The 20,353-nt window shown below is 47.8% G+C and overlaps 1 protein-coding gene across 1 annotated transcript in view; it reads right to left on the bottom strand.

Annotated features, from left to right (window-relative positions):
- Window positions 1–1,642: 1,642 nt before the first annotated feature.
- LOC121583632 (YTH domain-containing protein 1) overlaps window positions 1,643–20,353 on the bottom strand; it is a 57,291-nt gene continuing 38,580 nt past the window's right edge. Inside the window, exons 12-15 of the mRNA XM_041899786.2 lie at window positions 6,639–6,681; window positions 3,314–3,379; window positions 2,690–2,848; window positions 1,643–2,559 (exon numbers count right to left, since the gene is read on the bottom strand). Of these exons, the coding sequence (XP_041755720.2) occupies window positions 2,338–2,559; window positions 2,690–2,848; window positions 3,314–3,379; window positions 6,639–6,681 (490 nt within the window). The 3' untranslated portion in view covers window positions 1,643–2,337. The remainder of the gene's footprint in view (window positions 2,560–2,689; window positions 2,849–3,313; window positions 3,380–6,638; window positions 6,682–20,353) is intronic.

Raw genomic sequence — 20,353 nt, 5'->3', positions numbered from 1 at the left:
CGGAGGTTAGAAGAAACTCCCTCAACCTGCTATTCCATAGGCTGGGATCAGCACTACGCAGCTGTTGCAAGAGTGTTTTTTTCACTGGCTGTCCACGGGCCCAAAAACAATGGATTGTTAGGCAGCTTAAGCTTCTTCAATTCAACCATTGGGTTAAAATACACCTATACATTTGTTAACAGCCATCCACAACAACCACAAATCGGTAGAGCGAGAATAATTGAGATAGCATGACGTTCACATCACTGAGAGAGCAGCACGACGTTCACATCACTGAGAGAGCAGCACGACGTTCACATCACTGAGAGAGCAGCACGACGTTCACATCACTGAGAGCAGCATGACGTTCACATCACTGAGAGAGCATGACGTTCACATCACTGAGAGCAGCATGACGTTCACATCACTGAGAGCAGCATGACGTTCACATCACAGAGAGCAGCATGACGTTCACATCACTGAGAGCAGCATGACGTTCACATCACTGAGAGAGCAGCACGACGTTCACATCACTGAGAGCAGCATGACGTTCACATCACTGAGAGAGCATGACGTTCACATCACTGAGAGCAGCATGACGTTCACATCACTGAGAGAGCATGACGTTCACATCACTGAGAGCAGCATGACGTTCACATCACTGAGAGAGCATGACGTTCACATCACTGAGAGCAGCATGACGTTCACATCACTGAGAGAGCAGCATGACGTTCACATCATTACGATGTAGATATCAACAATAGGACTAAAATTGCGTGTCGGCCGTGTCATCCATACCGCCAAGCGTCTATTCAAGTTTGTTGTATCATCTTTGGAACGCCGACAGAAGTCGCATAATTGAAATGCATAGCTTGCACTATTGCCTACAAAAGCATTTGTCGTCAGTCACCCGACTTGGGACTCGCTCAGGTGGCACAAATGTAAACTTTGAATGTAGAGAAAGCAAGGTGGTTTTCATCTTTTACATTTACATTTTAGTCATTTAGCAGACGCTCTTATCCAGAGCGACTTACAGGAGCCTTTTCTCAAACATCCATTCTGAATTTAACAGTAATCAAAGTAGTAATCTAGTTGTTCAAAAGTATCTGTAATCCGATTACAATTGTTTGCTGGTACCATAATGGACTACTGTTAGTTTTTTTGTAATCAATTACATGTAATCCGTTAATCCCCAACCCTATTTACAGTACTGGACTCTTATTCTGAATGAGTCCAAAAATCTGTGCTTAGTTATTCTCGCCTCCTTCACAACAGTCAGAGCTTTCTTAAAGGTCTTTGCAACATCTCATTGGGTCACATCTCACAGGTTTGCGGAAACTCTCTTGCCACCCCAACGCAAATATGACAAAGACTGTTTTAGTATCTATTGAACATAGAACCTCTTTCAAATGTACATTATTTGTATTCCCCAGTCAAAGCATGCAGTCAAATGCATTGGAAACAGCTAATAGGATCACTTTTCAACTAACCATAATGCAAAGTCTGTGACTTGCTGTGTATTGCTATTGTTGATCTTACGGTTAAATATTTCTTCTGAAATATTTTCGCTCAGACCAGCAAAAAGTTCAGAGTAAAACCAGTTGTCTATAAAGTGAATCAATCCAGGCATCTTTTACTTCACTCATAAACTGGACGACAGTAGTAAAATACTCACAGTATTTAATTTTTTGTACAAAAAACAGCCATCCAAGACAAGTGATACCTTATTCCCTCGACAACAAACATTGCAGGTTCTCTAAACGTTAAGCCTTACAGCACTGATTGGAGTCTTGGTTTAAACTTCAGAAAGGAAAGAGATCAATCTAGACATGACAACAATATTGCTTTTTGCTTCCGGATCGGTCAAAACACTAGAAAAAATAAATGGCTTGAAACTAAAAAGGCAAAAAGGGGACTTCGCAATAACACTGCCAGATTCAGTACAATTATACCCCTTTTAGTAGACAGATCTTCAATTGAACCATGTACAATTATGAACAGCACAAAGACAATGTGGCAAGTGCAAAGGTCAATCCCTTCTAAAATACACACAAGACGTTATACATTGAAAATCCAGGACAGTCTAAGGAAGAATAAACAAAAAAACAATCTCCAATAGTTAGATGCTCTTAACCACGTCTCCCCCCCAAAATAAGAAACTAAAATGTGGATTTTTGGTTGTTGCCCCCCCCCCCAGTTAGTTCAGTTACACTGCATGCATGATACACATGAGATGCCTTCACAGCACAATGTAAAAACAGAACAGTTCAGCTTCTTTAAAAAAAAAAAAAAAAAAGAAAAAAACTAGGTAAGAGACACTACCACGGGACTTGCTGTTTGATTTGATTTTGTCCCCGATTATCTCCTGTAGCGCCCCCTCTCCTTCTCCCTCTCCCTCTCCCTGATCCTGTCTCTCTCCCGGTCACGCTCGCGTCCACGGTCTCTGTCACGGTCCCGGCGGGCGTCCCGGGGCCGTTCTCGCTCCCTCTGCCGGTCTCGTTCTCGGGGTCGGCTGCGGCGACCGGTCACCACGGCCTGGGTCCGTCTCAGGAAGTCATCCACCCGCATGTCATAGTCATGCTGCAGAGAGGGAGAGAGAGAGGTGGTGTTCAGGTTACACTCCCTCAGACGGACAAAAGGTAGTGTCCCAAATGCCACCCCCGTTCCCTTTATAGTGCACTACTTTAGACCCGGGCCCAAAGGGCTTTACCAGGCTGGAGCTGAAGGAGCGGACGACTCTCTTCTCCCTGAAGCGGGCGTCGTGTGGTACAGGGTGGTGCCCAGCGTACGGGGGGTGCGCCTGGGGAGGAGGAGGGTGGTGTTGGTAGAACGGGTGGTGAGGCGGCTGCTCCATCCCAGGGTAAGGGGCCTAAAGGGAAGGATATTTATTTTATTGACACTATGAATGAAGTCAGTGGAAAAAAGCCCCTAAATGTTTATTTATTTTTATTTCACCTTTATTTAAATAGCAGGTAGGATCAATTAAAAATACACATTCACTTTAACTATGCTATGAAACTATGGTGTACAAACATTCAAGTGCCATGTATGTAAAATGAGTGTATGTAACAAAACAAAAAAAATCAGCTGTCGTCTTCTGAAGAGGAGGATTGGTATGATTAAGATGAACTTAGAGAACCCAAAATATTGACTAATATACAGGCGGGAGCAGATCAGCCTAACATTACAGCAGGTGGCAGCATACTGCAACGTGTTTCGACCAGACAGGTATTTCTCAGGTAGCGTTTATATGCCTTTTGGACTTCTATATGTAGTATTAAACCATATGATTATTTAGCTCTACAGCTCTATGAACCAAACATCTAGAACATACCATTCCTTGCCAAGGAGGCGGCGGCCCAATGGTGTGGTGGAACTCTCTCATGTAATCGTTGTAGGACTGGAGATAACATTAACCAAATCATGTTAATATTTGGATTTATTATGGATCCCCATTAGCTGCTGCCAAGGCAGCAGCTACTCTTCCTGTGGTCCAGCAAAATTAAGGCAGTCATACAATTTTCAAAACATTACAATACACATTCAGGCCCCTACTCCACCACTACCACATATCTACAGGACAAAATCCATGTGTACGTGTGTGTATAGTGCGTATGTTATCGTGTGTGTGCATGTGTCTGTGCCTGTGTGTTTGTGTTGCTTCACAGTCCCCGCTGTTCCATAAAGTGTATTTTAATTTTTATAACTGATTTTACTGCTTGCATGAGTTACTTGATGTGGAATAGAGTTCTATGTAGTCATGGCTCTATGTAGTACTGTGTGCCTCCCATAGTCTGTTCTGGACTCGGGGACTGTGAAGAGACCTCTGGTGGCATGTCTTGTGGGGTATGCATGGGTGTCCGAGCTGTGTGCCAGCAGTTCAAACAGACAGCTCGGTGCATTCAACAGTCAATACCTCTCACAAATACAAGTAGTGATGAAGTCAATCTCTCCTCCACTTTGAGCCAGGAGAGATTGACATGCATTTTATTAATATTAGCTCTCTGTGTACATCCAAGGGCCAGCCGTGCTGCCCTGTTCTGAGCCAATTGCAATTTTCCTTAGTCCTTTTTTGTGGCACCTGACCACACGACTGAACAGTAGTCCAGGTGTGACAAAACTAGGGCCTGTAGGACCTGCCTTGTTGATAGTGCTGTTAAGAAGGCAGAGCAGCGCTTTATTATGGACAGACTTCTCCCCATCTTAGCTACTGTTGTATCAATATGTTTTGACCATGACAGTTTACAAGCCAGGGTTCCTCCAAGCAGTTTAGTTAACTCAACTTGCTCAATTTCCACATTATTCATTACAAGATGTAGTTGAGGTTTAGGGTTTAGTGAATGATTTGTCCCAAATACAATGCTTTTAGTTTTAGAAATATTTAGGACTAACTTATTCCTTGCTACCCATTCTGAAACTAACTGCAGCTCTTTGTTAAGTGTTGCAGTTATTTTAGTTGCTGTAGTAGCTGACGTGTATAGTGTTGAGTCATCCGCATACATAGACACACTGGCTTTACTCAAAGCCAGTGGCATGTCATTAGAAAAGATGGAAAAAAGCAAGGGGCCTAGACAGCTGCCCTGGGGAATTCCTGATTCTACCTGGATTATGTTGGAGAGGCTTCCATTAAAGAACACCCTCTGTGTTCTGTTAGACAAGTAACTCTGTATCCACAATATATTAGGGGATGTAAAGCCATAACACATACGTTTTTCCAGCAGCAGACTATGATTGATAATGTCAAAAGCCGCTCTGAAGTCTAACAAAACAGCCCCCGCAATCTTTTTATCATCAATTCCTCTCAGCCAATCATCAGTCATTTGTGTAAGTGCTGTGCTTGTTGAATGTCCTTCCCTATAAGCATGCTGAAAGTCTTGTCAATTTATTTACTGTGAAATAGCATTGTATCTGGTCAAACACCATTTTTTCCAGAAGTTTATTAAGGGTTGGTAACAGGCTTATTGGTCGCCTATTTAAGCCAGTAAAGGGGGCTTTACTATTCTTAGGTAGCGGAATGACTTTTGCTTCCCTCCAGGCCTGAGGGCACACACATTCTACTAGGCTTAAATTGAAGATATGGCAAATAGGAGTGGCAATATCGTCCGCTATTATCCTCAGTAATTTTCTATCCAAGTTGTCAGACACCGGTGGCTTGTAATTGTTGATAGACAACAATACCTTTTTCACCTCTTCCACACTCACTTTACGGAATTCAAAATTACTATTCTTGTCTTTCGCAATTTTGTCAGATATACTTGGATGTGTAGTGTTGCTGTCATGTCATGCCTAAATTTGCTAATCTTGCCAATGAAAAAATCATTAAAGTAGTTGGCAATAATATCAAAAGGACTGAATCAAATTAACTGTATGTTAATATCAATGACTCATATACACACACATATACACACACATTATATATACACAAATACACACACAAAAGGTATGTGGACACCCCTTCAAATTAGTGGATTCGGCTATTTCAGCCACAACCGGTGCTGACAGGTGTATAAAATCGAGCACACAGCCATGCAATCTCCATAGACAAACATTGGCAGTAGAATGGCCTTACTGAAGAGCTCAGTGACTTTCAACGTGGCACCGTCATAGGATGCCACCTTTCCAACAAGTCAGTTCGTCAAATTTCTGCCCTGCTAAAGCTGCCCCAGTCAACTGTAAGTGCTGTTATTGTGAAGTGGAAACGTATAGGAGCAACAACGGCTCAGTCGTGAAGTGGTAGGCCACACAAGCTCACAGAACGGGACCGCAGAGTGCTGAAGCGCGTAGATATCGTCTGTCCACTATTGAGTTCCAAACTGCCTCTGGAAGCAATGTCAGCACAAGAACTGTTCGTCGGGAGCTTCATTTCCATGGCCGAGCAGCCGCACACAAGCCTAAGATCACCATGCGCAATGCCAAGCGTCGGCTGGAGTGGTGTAAAGCCCGCCGCCATTGGACTCTGGAGCAGTGGAAACGCGTTCTCTGGAGTGATGAATCACGCTTCACCATCTGGCAGTCTGACGGACATATCTGGGTTTGGCGGATGCCAGGAGAACGCTACCTGCCCGGAAACATAGTGCCAACTGTAAAGTTTGGTGGAGGAGGAATAATGTTGCTGTTTTTCATGGTTCGGGCTAGGCCCCTTAGTTCCAGTGAAGGGAAATCTTAACGCTACAGCATACAATGACATTCTAGACGATTCTGTGCTTCCAACTTTGTGGCAACAGTTTGGGATAGGCCCTTTCCTGTTTCAGAATGACAATGCCCCCGGGCACAAAGCGAGGTCGATACAGAAATGGTTTGTCGAGATTGGTGTGGAACTTGACTGGCCTGCACAGAGCCCTGACCTCAATCCCATCGAACACCTTTGGGAACACTTGGAACGCCGACTGCGAGCCAAGGCCTAATCGCCCAACATCAGTGCCCGACCTCACTAATGCTCTTGTGGCTGAATGGAAGCAAGTCCCCGCAGCAATGTTCCAACATCTAGTGGAAAGCCTTCCCAGAAGAGTGGAGGCTGTTATAGCAGCAAAGGGGGGACCAACTCCATATTAATGCCCATGATTTTGGAATGAAATGTTCGACGAGCAGGTGTCCACATACTTTTGGTCATGTAGTGTATATTTGTTGAAATCAACAAAAAATGTAATTCCTGAACTCACCCCATTGAGAAAAACATCTCTTCTTACTCCAGTGGGGAAGCGCCTGTGGGGAAATTAAGTTATTACTGGTTATTGTTTGGGGAGGGCAAGGGGTTGGTGGAGAGAGGAAGGGCCAGGAAAGGATTGGTGAAAAGAGGAGGGGCCAGGAAAGGATTGGTGGAAAGAGGAGGGGCTAGGGAAGGACTGGTGGAGAGAGGAGGGGCTAGGGAAGGATTGGTGGAGAGAGGAGGGGCTAGGGAAGGATTGGTGGAGAGAGGAGGGGCTAGGGAAGGATTGGTGGAGAGAGGAAAGGCTATTGAAGGATTGGTGGAGAGAGGAGGGGCTAGGGAAGGACTGGTGGAGAGAGGAAGGGCTATGGAAGGATTGGTGGAGAGAGGAAGGACTATGGAAGGATTGGTGGAGAGAGGAAGGGCTAGGGAAGGATTGGTGGAGAGAGGAAGGGCTAGGGAAGGATTGGTGGAGAGAGGAAAGGCTAGGGAAGGATTGGTGGAGAGAGGAAAGGCTAGGGAAGGATTGGTGGAGAGAGGAAAGGGAAGGACTGGTGGAGAGAGGAAGGGCTATGGAAGGACTGGTGGAGAGAGGAAAGGCTAGGGAAGGACTGGTGGAGAGAGGAAGGGCTATGGAAGGATTGGTGGAGAGAGGAAAGGGAAGGACTGGTGGAGAGAGGAAGGGCTAGGGAAGGATTGGTGGAGACAGGAAGGGCTATGGAAGGATTGGTGGAGACAGGAAGGGCTATGGAAGGATTGGTGGAGAGAGGAGGGGCTAGGGAAGGATTGGTGGAGAGAGGAAAGGCTAGGGAAGGATTGGTGGAGAGAGGAAGGGCTATGGAAGGACTGGTGGAGAGAGGAAGGGCTATGGAAGGACTGGTGGAGAGAGGAAGGGCTATGGAAGGACTGGTGGAGAGAGGAAGGGCTATGGAAGGACTGGTGGAGAGAGGAAGGGCTATGGAAGGACTGGTGGAGAGAGGAAGGGCTATGGAAGGATTAGTGGAGAGGGGAAGGGCTATGGAAGGACTGGTGGAGAGAGGAAGGGCTAGGGAAGGACTGGTGTAGAGAGGAAGGGCTATGGAAGGATTGGTGGAGAGAGGAAGGGCTATGGAAGTATTGGTGGAGAGGGGAGGGGCTAGGGAAGGACTGGTGGAGAGAGGAAGGGCTGTGGAAGGACTGGTGGAGAGAGGAGGGGCTGTGGAAGGACTGGTGGAGAGAGGAAGGGCTAGGGAAGGACTGGTGGAGAGAGGAGGGGCTATGGAAGGACTGGTGGAGAGAGGAGGGGCTATGGAAGGACTGGTGGAGAGAGGAAGGGCTAGGGAAGGACTGGTGGAGAGAGGAAGGGCTGTGGAAGGACTGGTGGAGAGAGGAAGGGCTAGGGAAGGACTGGTGGAGAGAGGAAGGGCTGTAGAATGACTGGTGGAGAGGGGAGGGGCTAGCGAAGGACTGGTGGAGAGAGGAAGGGCTAGGGAAGGACTGGTGGAGAGAGGAAGGGCTATGGGAGGATTGGTGGAGAGAGGAAGGGCTAGGGAAGGACTGGTGGAGAGAGGAAGGGCTATGGAAGGATTGGTGGAGAGAGGAAGGGCTATGGAAGGATTGGTGGAGAGAGGAAGGGCTATGGAAGTATTGGTGGAGAGGGGAGGGGCTAGGGAAGGACTGGTGGAGAGAGGAAGGGCTGTGGAAGGACTGGTGGAGAGAGGAGGGGCTGTGGAAGGACTGGTGGAGAGAGGAAGGGCTAGGGAAGGACTGGTGGAGAGAGGAGGGGCTATGGAAGGACTGGTGGAGAGAGGAAGGGCTAGGGAAGGACTGGTGGAGAGAGGAAGGGCTAGGGAAGGACTGGTGGAGAGAGGAAGGGCTAGGGAAGGACTGGTGGAGAGAGGAAGGGCTAGGGAAGGACTGGTGGAGAGAGGAAGGGCTGTAGAATGACTGGTGGAGAGGGGAGGGGCTAGGGAAGGACTGGTGGAGAGAGGAAGGGCTGTGGAAGGACTGGTGGAGAGAGGAAGGGCTGTGGAAGGACTGGTGGAGAGAGGAAGGGCTGTGGAAGGACTGGTGGAGAGAGGAAGGGCTGTGGAAGGACTGGTGGAGAGAGGAAGGGCTAGGGAAGGACTGGTGGAGAGAGGAAGGGCTGTAGAATGACTGGTGGAGAGGGGAGGGGCTAGGGAAGGACTGGTGGAGAGAGGAAGGGCTGTGGAAGGACTGGTGGAGAGAGGAAGGGCTGTGGAAGGACTGGTGGAGAGAGGAAGGGCTGTGGAAGGACTGGTGGAGAGAGGAAGGGCTGTGGAAGGATTGGTGGAGAGAGGAAGGGCTAGGGAAGGACTGGTGGAGAGAGGAAAGGGAAGGACTGGTGGAGAGAGGAAGGGCTAGGGAAGGACTGGTGGAGAGAGGAAGGGCTATGGAAGGACTGGTGGAGAGAGGAAAGGGAAGGGCTGGTGGAGAGAGGAAGGGCAAGGGAAGGATTGGTGGAGAGAGGAAGGGCTATGGAAGGATTGGTGGAGAGAGGAAGGGCTAGGGAAGGATTGGTGGAGAGAGGAAGGGCTATGGAAGGACTGGTGGAGAGAGGAAGGGCTAGGGAAGGACTGGTGGAGAGAGGAAGGGCTAGGGAAGGACTGGTGGAGAGAGGAAGGGCTAGGGAAGGACTGGTGGAGAGAGGAAGGGCTAGGGAAGGATTGGTGGAGAGAGGAAGGGCTAGGGAAGGATTGGTGGAGAGAGGAAGGGCTAGGGGAGGGGCTAGGGGAGGGGCTGTGGCGGTCATTACATTTTGTCAGCCGGTTATTTTCATGCAAATAACTGCTGGTCTCGCAGTAATTGACCGTTAATTAACATAAACACATTTAGCATCTCCTGGCTTCCACGCATAGCCACAAGCCACTGATGCAGACCTTTGGAAACATTTACATTTAAAAAAAGTATATTTATTATACACCATCACAATAAATCCATTATTTTAGGCAGGTCTAAAGAAAACTTTGATTTGAAGAAAATGTATTTCAGAAGAACAGAATATGAGTTGGCCTACTGTATGTTATCTGGCTATGCTCCCATTACATTTGACATTTTAGTCATTTAGCAGACACTCTTATCCAGAGCGACTTACAGTTAGTGAGTGATTACATTATTATTAATTTTTCATACTGGAATCGAACCCACAACCCTGGCGTTGCAAACGCCATGCTCTATCAACTGAGCTACATCCCTGCCGGCCATTCCCTCCCCTACCCTGGACGACGCTGGGCCAATTGTGCGCCGCCCCATGGGTCTCCCGGTCGCGGCCGGCTACGACAGAGCCTGGATGCCATAGGCTGTCGGCTTGTTCATTAAGCAGACAATATATGCTCATAAGTCCCATGCCATTATTTTATATTAAGAATATAATTGAATTTAGCCAAATCAAATAGAAAGGATATTTTTCCCATTCCAGAGCGTGTACGCATATGAAGTGACTATGTTGAGCATAAAAGTGATCATTTGAAACAGGTCTTATAAATTAGATTTAGAGTTATTTGGCAAATTTAGTTTTGAACAATACAAATCAAAATATATTTGGGCTGCATGATGCAACTAGTCTAGACTATTTTAAAAAGTTGCAAAAAAAAGCTTGTGCTCGGTTCCTTGCCTCAGGCAGCACACGCTGTTCTCTCATCAAGTGATCATATGTTCACCCAGCAGACTATTCTCAATTTAATCTTGCCTTTACTAAAACGTCAACGTTTGTTTCGATTTAGAAAAAAGGCCCATTATCAACTGGGGAAAAACATGTCATCCGTATGCACTGGAATAGTGAATGGAGGCCACTTCCCCCCCATTTCGTTGTAAAATCATGCTGATTAGGCTACTCCAGTTTATAGCGGAGCAGGCAATAAATAAATCAAATACATCTAGTAGCAGCTGGGATTCTCCTCTTGTTCGTGGCAACCATCAAAACTCTCCTTTCACACAGGATTGCATTTAGAAATGTCTGGGCTTATAAGAACACTTATTTAACTTTACGCATCAACCACTGTTTGAGGAGCATGCAGCCTCTTGCTGCGTGACAGGTGATATTTCCACCGAAACTCTGTGTGCCACGGGCTCTCCAACCCTGTTCCTCCAGCTACCCAGTACTCTGTATGCCATGGGCTCTCCAACCCTGTTCCTCCAGATACCCAGTACTCTGTATGCCATGGGCTCTCCAACCCTGTTCCCTCCAGCTACCCAGTACTCTGTATGCCATGGGCTCTCCAACCCTGTTCCCTCCAGCTACCCAGTACTCTGTATACCATGGGCTCTCCAACCCTGTTCCTCCAGCTACCCAGTACTCTGTATGCCATGGGCTCTCCAACCCTGTTCCTCCAGATACCCAGTACTCTGTGTGCCATGGGCTCTCCAACCCTGTTCCCTCCAGCTACCCAGTACTCTGTATGCCATGGGCTCTCCAACCCTGTTCCTCCAGCTACCCAGTACTCTGTATGCCATGGGCTCTCCAACCCTGCTCCTCCAGCTACCCAGTACTCTGTGTGCCATGGGCTCTCCAACCCTGTTCCTCCAGCTACCCAGTACTCTGTATGCCATGGGCTCTCCAACCCTGTTCCCCCAGCTACCCAGTACTCTGTGTGCCATGGGCTCTCCAACCCTGTTCCTCCAGCTACCCAGTACTCTGTGTGCCATGGGCTCTCCAACCCTGTTCCTCCAGCTACCCAGTACTCTGTATGCCATGGCCTCTCCAACCCTGTTCCTCCAGCTACCCAGTACTCTGTATGCCACGGGCTCTCCAACCCTGTTCCTCCAGCTACCCAGTACTCTGTATGCCATGGGCTCTCCAACCCTGTTCCCCCAGCTACCCAGTACTCTGTGTGCCATGGGCTCTCCAACCCTGTTCCCCCAGCTACCCAGTACTCTGTGTGCCATGGGCTCTCCAACCCTGTTCCTCCAGCTACCCAGTACTCTGTATGCCATGGGCTCTCCAACCCTGTTCCTCCAGCTACCCAGTACTCTGTATGCCATGGGCTCTCCAACCCTGTTCATCCAGCTACCCAGTACTCTGTATGCCACGGGCTCTCCAACCCTGTTCCTCCAGCTACCCAGTACTCTGGATGCCATGGGCTCTCCAACCCTGTCCCTCCAGCTACCCAGTACTCTGTATGCCATGGGCTCTCCAACCCTGTTCCTCCAGCTACCCAGTACTCTGTATGCCATGGGCTCTCCAACCCTGTTCCTCCAGCTACCCAGTACTCTGTATGCCATGGGCTCTCCAACCCTGTTCCTCCAGCTACCCAGTACTCTGTATGCCATGGGCTCTCCAACCCTGTTCCTCCAGCTACCCAGTACTCTGTATGCCATGGGCTCTCCAACCCTGTTCCTGTATCTACCCAGTACTCTGTATGCCATGGGCTCTCCAACCCTGTTCCTCCAGCTACCCAGTACTCTGTATGCCATGGGCTCTCCAACCCTGTTCCTCCAGCTACCCAGTACTCTGGATGCCATGGGCTCTCCAACCCTGTCCCTCCAGCTACCCAGTACTCTGTATGCCATGGGCTCTCCAACCCTGTTCCTCCAGCTACCCAGTACTCTGTATGCCATGGGCTCTCCAACCCTGTTCCCCCAGCTACCCAGTACTCTGTATGCCATGGGCTCTCCAACCCTGTTCCTCCAGCTACCCAGTCCTCTGTATGCCATGGGCTCTCCAACCCTGTTCCTCCAGCTACCCAGTACTCTGTATGCCATGGGCTCTCCAACCCTGTTCCTCCAGCTACCCAGTACTCTGTATGCCATGGGCTCTCCAACCCTGTTCCTGCAGCTACCCAGTGCTTAAATTTGGGAAACCAAGTGAAATTTGTTGTTCGGGAACATCGATAGTAACATGTTATCACAACAAAACATATTTCATTAAACTGTTGACAGCCCCTCGCTCTGTGCGCTCGAGAAAGGAATGAAGGAGAGAGGGGAGACGGAAACGCACGGTGGCGAGATATTCTGCAGCTAAAGGTAACGTGTCAGCCTATTAATTATCAAAATATAAACAATGCTCCATTACTAGGCTATTCAAAATCAAATTCACTATAATTGTAGGATTAGCTATAAACATCCTAAATATATATATTTTTCTCTTTTATCTTCTTCTGCGTAATATGCAGAAGGCCATGTATTGTATAACGAATGGCATAATCATTTTAATTCCGTTTTTATTTTATTTTCGGGCTTGGGCTCATATATAGACCTCATATATAGACATTTACATTACATTTACATTACATTTTAGTCATTTAGCAGACGCTCTTATCCAGAGCGACTTACAGGAGCAATTAGGGTTAAGTGCCTTGCTCAAGGGCACATCGACAGATTTCACCTAGTCGGCTCGGGGATTAGAACCAGCGACCTTTCGGTTACTGGCACAACGCTCTTAACCACTAAGCTACCTGCCGCCCTACTAAGCTACCTAGACCTCATATATGCATAAGCTCTAATAATGTTCTACATGCAATGTCTTAAATGCTTTGAATTAATCACCGCCTTAGAAAGTGCTGTCCATTTCGTTTTGCTTTGAAACAACATCCACAGTGACCATGTTTTCCACTCAGTTTGAACCTGTTGTTGAATTTCTTTCTTCAAATTCATCATGGGGAGTTTTAAAAGCATGATACTGTTTTGATGATAAGTGTGATGTGATTTTTCGATTTCATTTGCGTCGATGTCAGAGTGGTTAGAGGGACAATAGAGCCCTGAGTACCAGGCCATTAGGACCTGATGGTTAGAGGGACAATAGAGCCCTGAGTACCAGGCCATTAGGACCTGATGGTTAGAGGGACAATAGAGCCCTGAGTACCAGGCCATTAGGTCCTGATGGTTAGAGGGACAATAGAGCCCTGAGTACCAGGCCATTAGGACCTGATGGTTAGAGGGACAATAGAGCCCTGAGTACCAGGCCATTAGGACCTGATGGTTAGAGGGACTATAGAGCCCTGAGTACCAGGCCATTAGGACCTGATGGTTAGAGGGACAATAGAGCCCTGAGTACCAGGCCATTAGTGACCTGATGGTGAGAGGGACAATAGTGCCCTGAGTACCAGGCCATTAGGACCTGATGGTTAGAGGGACAATAGAGCCCTGAGTACCAGGCCATTAGGACCTGATGGTTAGAGGGACAATAGAGCCCTGAGTACCAGGCCTTTAGGACCTGATGGTTAGAGGGACTATAGAGCCCTGAGTACCAGGCCATTAGGACCTGATGGTTAGAGGGACAATAGAGCCCTGAGTACCAGGCCATTAGGGACCTGATGGTGAGAGGGACAATAGAGCCCTGAGTACCAGGCCATTAGGGACCTGATGGTGAGAGGGACAATAGAGCCCTGAGTACCAGGCCATTAGGACCTGATGGTGAGAGGGACAATAGAGCCCTGAGTACCAGGCCATTAGGACCTGATGGTTAGAGGGACAATAGAGCCCTGAGTACCAGGCCATTAGGGACCTGATGGTGAGAGGGACAATAGAGCCCTGAGTACCAGGCCATTAGGGACCTGATGGTGAGAGGGACAACAGAGCCCTGAGTACCAGGCCATTAGGACCTGATGGTTAGAGGGACAATAGAGCCCTGAGTACCAGGCCATTAGGGACCTGATGGTGAGAGGGACAATAGAGCCCTGAGTACCAGGCCATTAGAGACCTGATGGTGAGAGGGACAACAGAGCCCTGAGTACCAGGCCATTAGAGACCTGATGGTGAGAGGGACAACAGAGCCCTGAGTACCAGGCCATTAGGACCTGATGGTTAGAGGGACAATAGAGCCCTGAGTACCAGGCCATTAGGACCTGATGGTTAGAGGGACAATAGAGCCCTGAGTACCAGGCCATTAGGACCTGATGGTGAGAGGGACAATAGAGCCCTGAGTACCAGGCCATTAGGACCTGATGGTGAGAGGGACAATAGAGCCCTGAGTACCAGGCCATTAGGACCTGATGGTGAGAGGGACAATAGAGCCCTGAGTACCAGGCCATTAGGGACCTGATGGTGAGAGGGACAACAGAGCCCTGAGTACCAGGCCATTAGGACCTGATGGTTAGAGGGACAATAGAGCCCTGAGTACCAGGCCATTAGGGACCTGATGGTTAGAGGGACAATAGAGCCCTGAGTACCAGGCCATTAGGGACCTGATGGTGAGGGACAATAGAGCCCTGAGTACCAGGCCATTAGGGACCTGATGGTGAGAGGGACAACAGAGCCCTGAGTACCAGGCCATTAGGACCTGATGGTTAGAGGGACAACAGAGCCCTGAGTACCAGGCCATTAGGACCTGATGGTTAGAGGGACAATAGAGCCCTGAGTACCAGGCCATTAGGACCTGATGGTGAGAGGGACAACAGAGCCCTGAGTACCAGGCCATTAGGGACCTGATGGTGAGAGGGACAACAGAGCCCTGAGTACCAGGCCATTAGGACCTGATGGTTAGAGGGACAACAGCGCCCTGAGTACCAGGCCATTAGGACCTGATGGTTAGAGGGACAATAGAGCCCTGAGTACCAGGCCATTAGGACCTGATGGTGAGAGGGACAATAGAGCCCTGAGTACCAGGCCATTAGGACCTGATGGTGAGAGGGACAATAGAGCCCTGAGTACCAGGCCATTAGGACCTGATGGTTAGAGGGACAATAGAGCCCTGAGTACCAGGCCATTAGGACCTGATGGTGAGAGGGAAAATAGAGCCCTGAGTACCAGGCCATTAGGGACCTGATGGTGAGAGGGACAATAGAGCCCTGAGTACCAGGCCATTAGGACCTGATGGTGAGAGGGACAATAGAGCCCTGAGTACCAGGCCATTAGGGACCTGATGGTGAGAGGGACAATAGAGCCCTGAGTACCAGGCCATTAGGACCTGATGGTTAGAGGGACAATAGAGCCCTGAGTACCAGGCCATTAGGGACCTGATGGTTAGAGGGACAATAGAGCCCTGAGTACCAGGCCATTAGGGACCTGATGGTTAGAGGGACAATAGAGCCCTGAGTACCAGGCCATTAGGACCTGATGGTTAGAGGGACAATAGAGCCCTGAGTACCAGGCCATTAGGACCTGATGGTTAGAGGGACAATAGAGCCCTGAGTACCAGGCCATTAGGGACCTGATGGTGAGAGGGACAATAGAGCCCTGAGTACCAGGCCATTAGGACCTGATGGTGAGAGGGACAATAGAGCCCTGAGTACCAGGCCATTAGGACCTGATGGTGAGAGGGACAATAGAGCCCTGAGTACCAGGCCATTAGGGACCTGATGGTGAGAGGGACAATAGAGCCCTGAGTACCAGGCCATTAGGGACCTGATGGTGAGAGGGACAATAGAGCCCTGAGTACCAGGCCATTAGTGACCTGATGATCATTAGCAAATTGGGTATTACCAAAGCATGTCCAGAGTGCATAAGAGGAGATTACCGTGACTCAACAGTCACATGGAATTTTACTGCATCATGACTCGGTCACCGCAACAGCCCAAGTAAGGGAAGACCTGGTGGATAGAGGAAGGGCTAGGGAAGGATTGGTGGAGAGAGAAAGGGAAGGATTGGTGGAGAGAGGAAGGACTAGGGAAGGATTTGAGGATAGAGGAAGGACTAGGGAAGGATTTGTGGATAGAGGAAGGACTAGGGAAGGATTTGTGGATAGAGGAAGGGAAGGATTTGTGGATAGAGGAAGGGAAGGATTTGTGGATAGAGGAAGGGAAGGATTTGTGGATAGAGGAAGGGAAGGATTGGTGGATAGAGGAAGGACTAGGGATGGATTGGTGGAGAGAGGAAGGGAAGGATTGGTGGAGAGAGGAAGGACTAGGGATGGATTGGTGGAGAGAGGAAGGACTAGGGAAGGATTGGTGGAGAGAGGAACCCTAACTCCTAAATCAACCCCTAGTCACTTGTTGAGAACTAAGTTCCGGAAACAATAAGCTGCTAGCAGTCTGACAGGCTAGAGGCCTATGCAGGCTTCATACACATTTTGACAGATGGAATTTCATGACTTAAAATTTCCATGACCAATAATTTGGTAGCGGCTATGTATACATAAAAAAAGTTACCATAAATGTAGACTGATCCCATTTACCAGCTCCTGCCGCTGTGCTCTTGAGCAAGGCACTTAACCCCCCTACAATGTTGAATAACAGCATCGTAATGCCACTGTACAAAACACACGTAGTCAGTATGGGAAAAAATATAAATAAATGTATGCACTCTGGATAAGAGCGTCTGCTAAATGACTAAAATGTAAAATGTAGTCAACCCGCCATCTGGAGTTAATTGGTGTGCAGGCTTTTGACCTAGCCCTGCTCAAACACACTTATCAAAGGGCTGGGTGGTAGCCTAGCAGTTAAGAGGTTGGGCCAGTAACCAAAATGTTGCAGTTTTGAATCCCCGAGCTGACTAGGTGAAATCTGTCGATGTGCCCGTGAACAAGGCACTTAACCCTAATGACTAAAATCTAAAAATGCTGAACAGCTGATTTTAATGTGGTGTGTAATATCAGGACTGGAACAACAGCCTGCACACCCAGTAGCGCTCCCTGGGCAGTTTCCCAACAGTGTTCCCCAACTCCAGTCCTCCAACAGTGTTCCCCAACTCCAGTCCTCCAACAGCCCAACTCCAGTCCTCCAACAGCCCAACTCCAGTCCTCCAACAGCCCAACTCCAGCCCTCCAACAGCCCAACTCCAGTCCTCCAGTACCCCCAACAGTGTTCCCCAACTCCAGTCCTCCAACAGCCCAACTCCAGTCCTCCAACAGCCCAACTCCAGTCCTCCAACAGCCCAACTCCAGCCCTCCAACAGCCCAACTCCAGTCCTCCAGTACCCCCAACAGTGTTCCCCAACTCCAGTCCTCCAACAGCCCAACTCCAGTCCTCCAACAGCCCAACTCCAGCCCCCAACAGCCCAACTCCAGCCCCCCAACAGCCCAACTCCAGTCCTCCAGTCCTCCAACAGCCCAACTCCAGTCCTCCAGTACCCAACAGTGTTCCCCAACTCCAGTCCTCCAACAGCCCAACTAGGGCTGTGGCTGTCATGAAATTGCCAGCCGGTGATTGTCAAGCAAATAACTGCCGGTCTCACGGCAATTGACCTTTAATTAACATAAACACATTTAGCATCTCCTGGCTTCCACGCATAGCCTACAAGCCACTGATGCAGACCTTTGGAACATCTACATTTAAAAAAAGTCTAATAAATCAATTTAATATAGCCTACACCATCACAATAAATCCATTATTTATTTTAGACAGGTCTAAAGAAGCATGATATGAAGAAAATGTAGTCTATTTCAGGAAAACAGAATAGGTCCTGATCTGGCTATGCCAAATGGCTGTGGGCTACACTAGTTCATTTAGCAGACAAGATTCATAGAATTCCGTGGCATTATTTTATAGTATGAAGAATACAATTGAACATAGCTGAATAACATAGAAAGGATATTTTCTCCAAATGATTTCAGAGGGAGTGCCACATGCTATTCAGTGTTGAGCGGTTAACAAAGAAATAGGTCCTCCTATATGCTTAATTTGGAGTTATTCATGTAACTTTAGTTGTTCTACAAATGTTGGGCTATATGTTTAGATTTTTAATACATTGTAAGGCTGCATGATGCGACTAATGATGATTTGAAAAAAAAGTTGCATGAGCTCTGCTTTGTTTTTTGCGCAGGCTGTACACACTTCAGTCTTTCATTCACAATTTGACACGCACTTGATAAATGCCTCAAATTTCCCGCCGACATACCCTTCGTGTAATGCCCCCTAAAGAAATCCATGCCTTTTGCAGCCAGTGGCCGTTGTACCCTTGGGCTGAATATAATAATTATAATTCCCTTCTCCCGGCTGCGTGCGCCAAAGCACCTCTCACTGAAATGGCTCTCCATCACGTGATCGGGTCTTTCTCACAGGCTACAAGTGAAGACAGACACGTCGGGGACGCAACTGTGCATGTCCTTATCCAATTCCGAGGTACATATTGAAGATATTGGCAGAACTGTCCACATTTACTTTTCGTCAGCCAACAAGATGAGTCGGCCTAACGAACAGCAAAAGCACTAGCCCATGTCAATCTACTATCCCCCATAGTACAAGAGTCGACCTGTTCTATTCTATGTGAGAAATAAATATTCCAACATAGTCTGGGACAGTTGTGGGATGCGATAGATCCCAAATGAATACAACCACTAGCATCAAAACACATTTAAGCAATGAGGCTGATAACAGATCAGAACGTTAAGCTTAAAATGTTGATATACTATTAGGTTCTCTCTTCACATAAGCGCAGCAATGCGCACACGGCAGTAGGCTATAAGCGCAAATGTTCCATTAGCAGGAAAACACAATTTCTCAAAAGTGACCGCAAATGCGCTTTTGTATGTAATGCTTTTATTATAAATGTGCATTTTTATGGTAAAAATGATCTTCCCCAAACTTGAAACTCACGCGATGCGTATGTATGCCAGTTAGGCTCTACACCCGTTGTAAAGCGGATTAATGTGCTTCATTTTAAATAATTTATTTGGCCACTTTAGCTGTGATCAAAACATATAGGCCTATGGGCTAGGCTACATGAGGTGTGCCACTATGATTTTAAAAAGTAGCAAAAAAAAAAAAAAAAGGCATTGTTTCTTGCTTTACTGCACATAAACTAGGCATCATTCACAAGTGATAAGCTAATATCGTCACCCATCAGACTATTCTTGATTTAATCTTTTCTTTACATATACTAAATAATATGTGTGAAATTTGTTTTGATTTAGGATGGACCATTATCATGCACCTGTCTCGAAACAGGGGCAGGGGAAAAAAATACATGTAATCTATGCACTTAAATAGCGAATGGAGGACGCTTTTCCCCTGGTTCATTTCCATGCCAGCCAGGTAGGCTATACTCCTGTTGTAAAGAAACAATGTGCTTAATATTAGGAAAGTTGAGAAATATATATAGTAGGCCTAGCCTATAGAAAGCTGATGGGATCCTCCTCTTTTTAATAGAGGCCATCAAAACTCTGTTTTCTCACGCAATTGCATAGCCTATAGAAATGTTGCACAACATGAGCTCATGGGCTCTCATGAAGAGTTTGATTAGATTTTCGATTACATTTGCATTGATGTCAGAGTGATTAGAGGGACAATAGAGTGCTGAGTACCAGGCAGTTAGCAAGTTTGGTAGGATACTAATGACCATCAGCAGCATCAGAGCTCGGAGAAGCCTAGTTACCGTGACTAAATGGTCACATGGAATTTGACTTCCAGTATGACTCGTGACTGCCAGTGTGGCGGTAATACGGTCACCGTAACAGCCCTACCCCCAACAGTGTTTCTCAACTCCAGTCTTCCAGTACCCCAACAGCTCAACTCTTCCAGTACCCCCAACAGTGTTTCTCAACTCCAGTCTTCCAGTACCCCAACAGCTCAACTCTTCCAGTACCCCAACAGCTCAACTCTTCCAGTACCCCAACAGCTCAACTCTTCCAGTACCCCAACAGCTCAACTCTTCCAGTACCCCCAACAGTGTTTCTCAACTCCAGTCTTCCAGTACCCCAACAGCTCAACTCTTCCAGTACCCCAACAGCTCAACTCCTCCAGTACCCCCAACAGTGTTTCTCAACTCCAGTCTTCCAGTACCCCAACAGCTCCAGTCTTCCAGTACCCCAACAGCTCAACTCCTCCAGTACCCCCAACAGTGTTTCTCAACTCCAGTCTTCCAGTACCCCAACTCTTCCAGTACCCCAACAGTGTTTCTCAACTCCAGTCTTCCAGT

This window comes from Coregonus clupeaformis, chromosome 15, assembly GCF_020615455.1.
Source record: "Coregonus clupeaformis isolate EN_2021a chromosome 15, ASM2061545v1, whole genome shotgun sequence".
NCBI lineage: Eukaryota > Metazoa > Chordata > Actinopteri > Salmoniformes > Salmonidae > Coregonus > Coregonus clupeaformis.
This window is presented reverse-complemented; position numbering and strand designations above follow the sequence as displayed.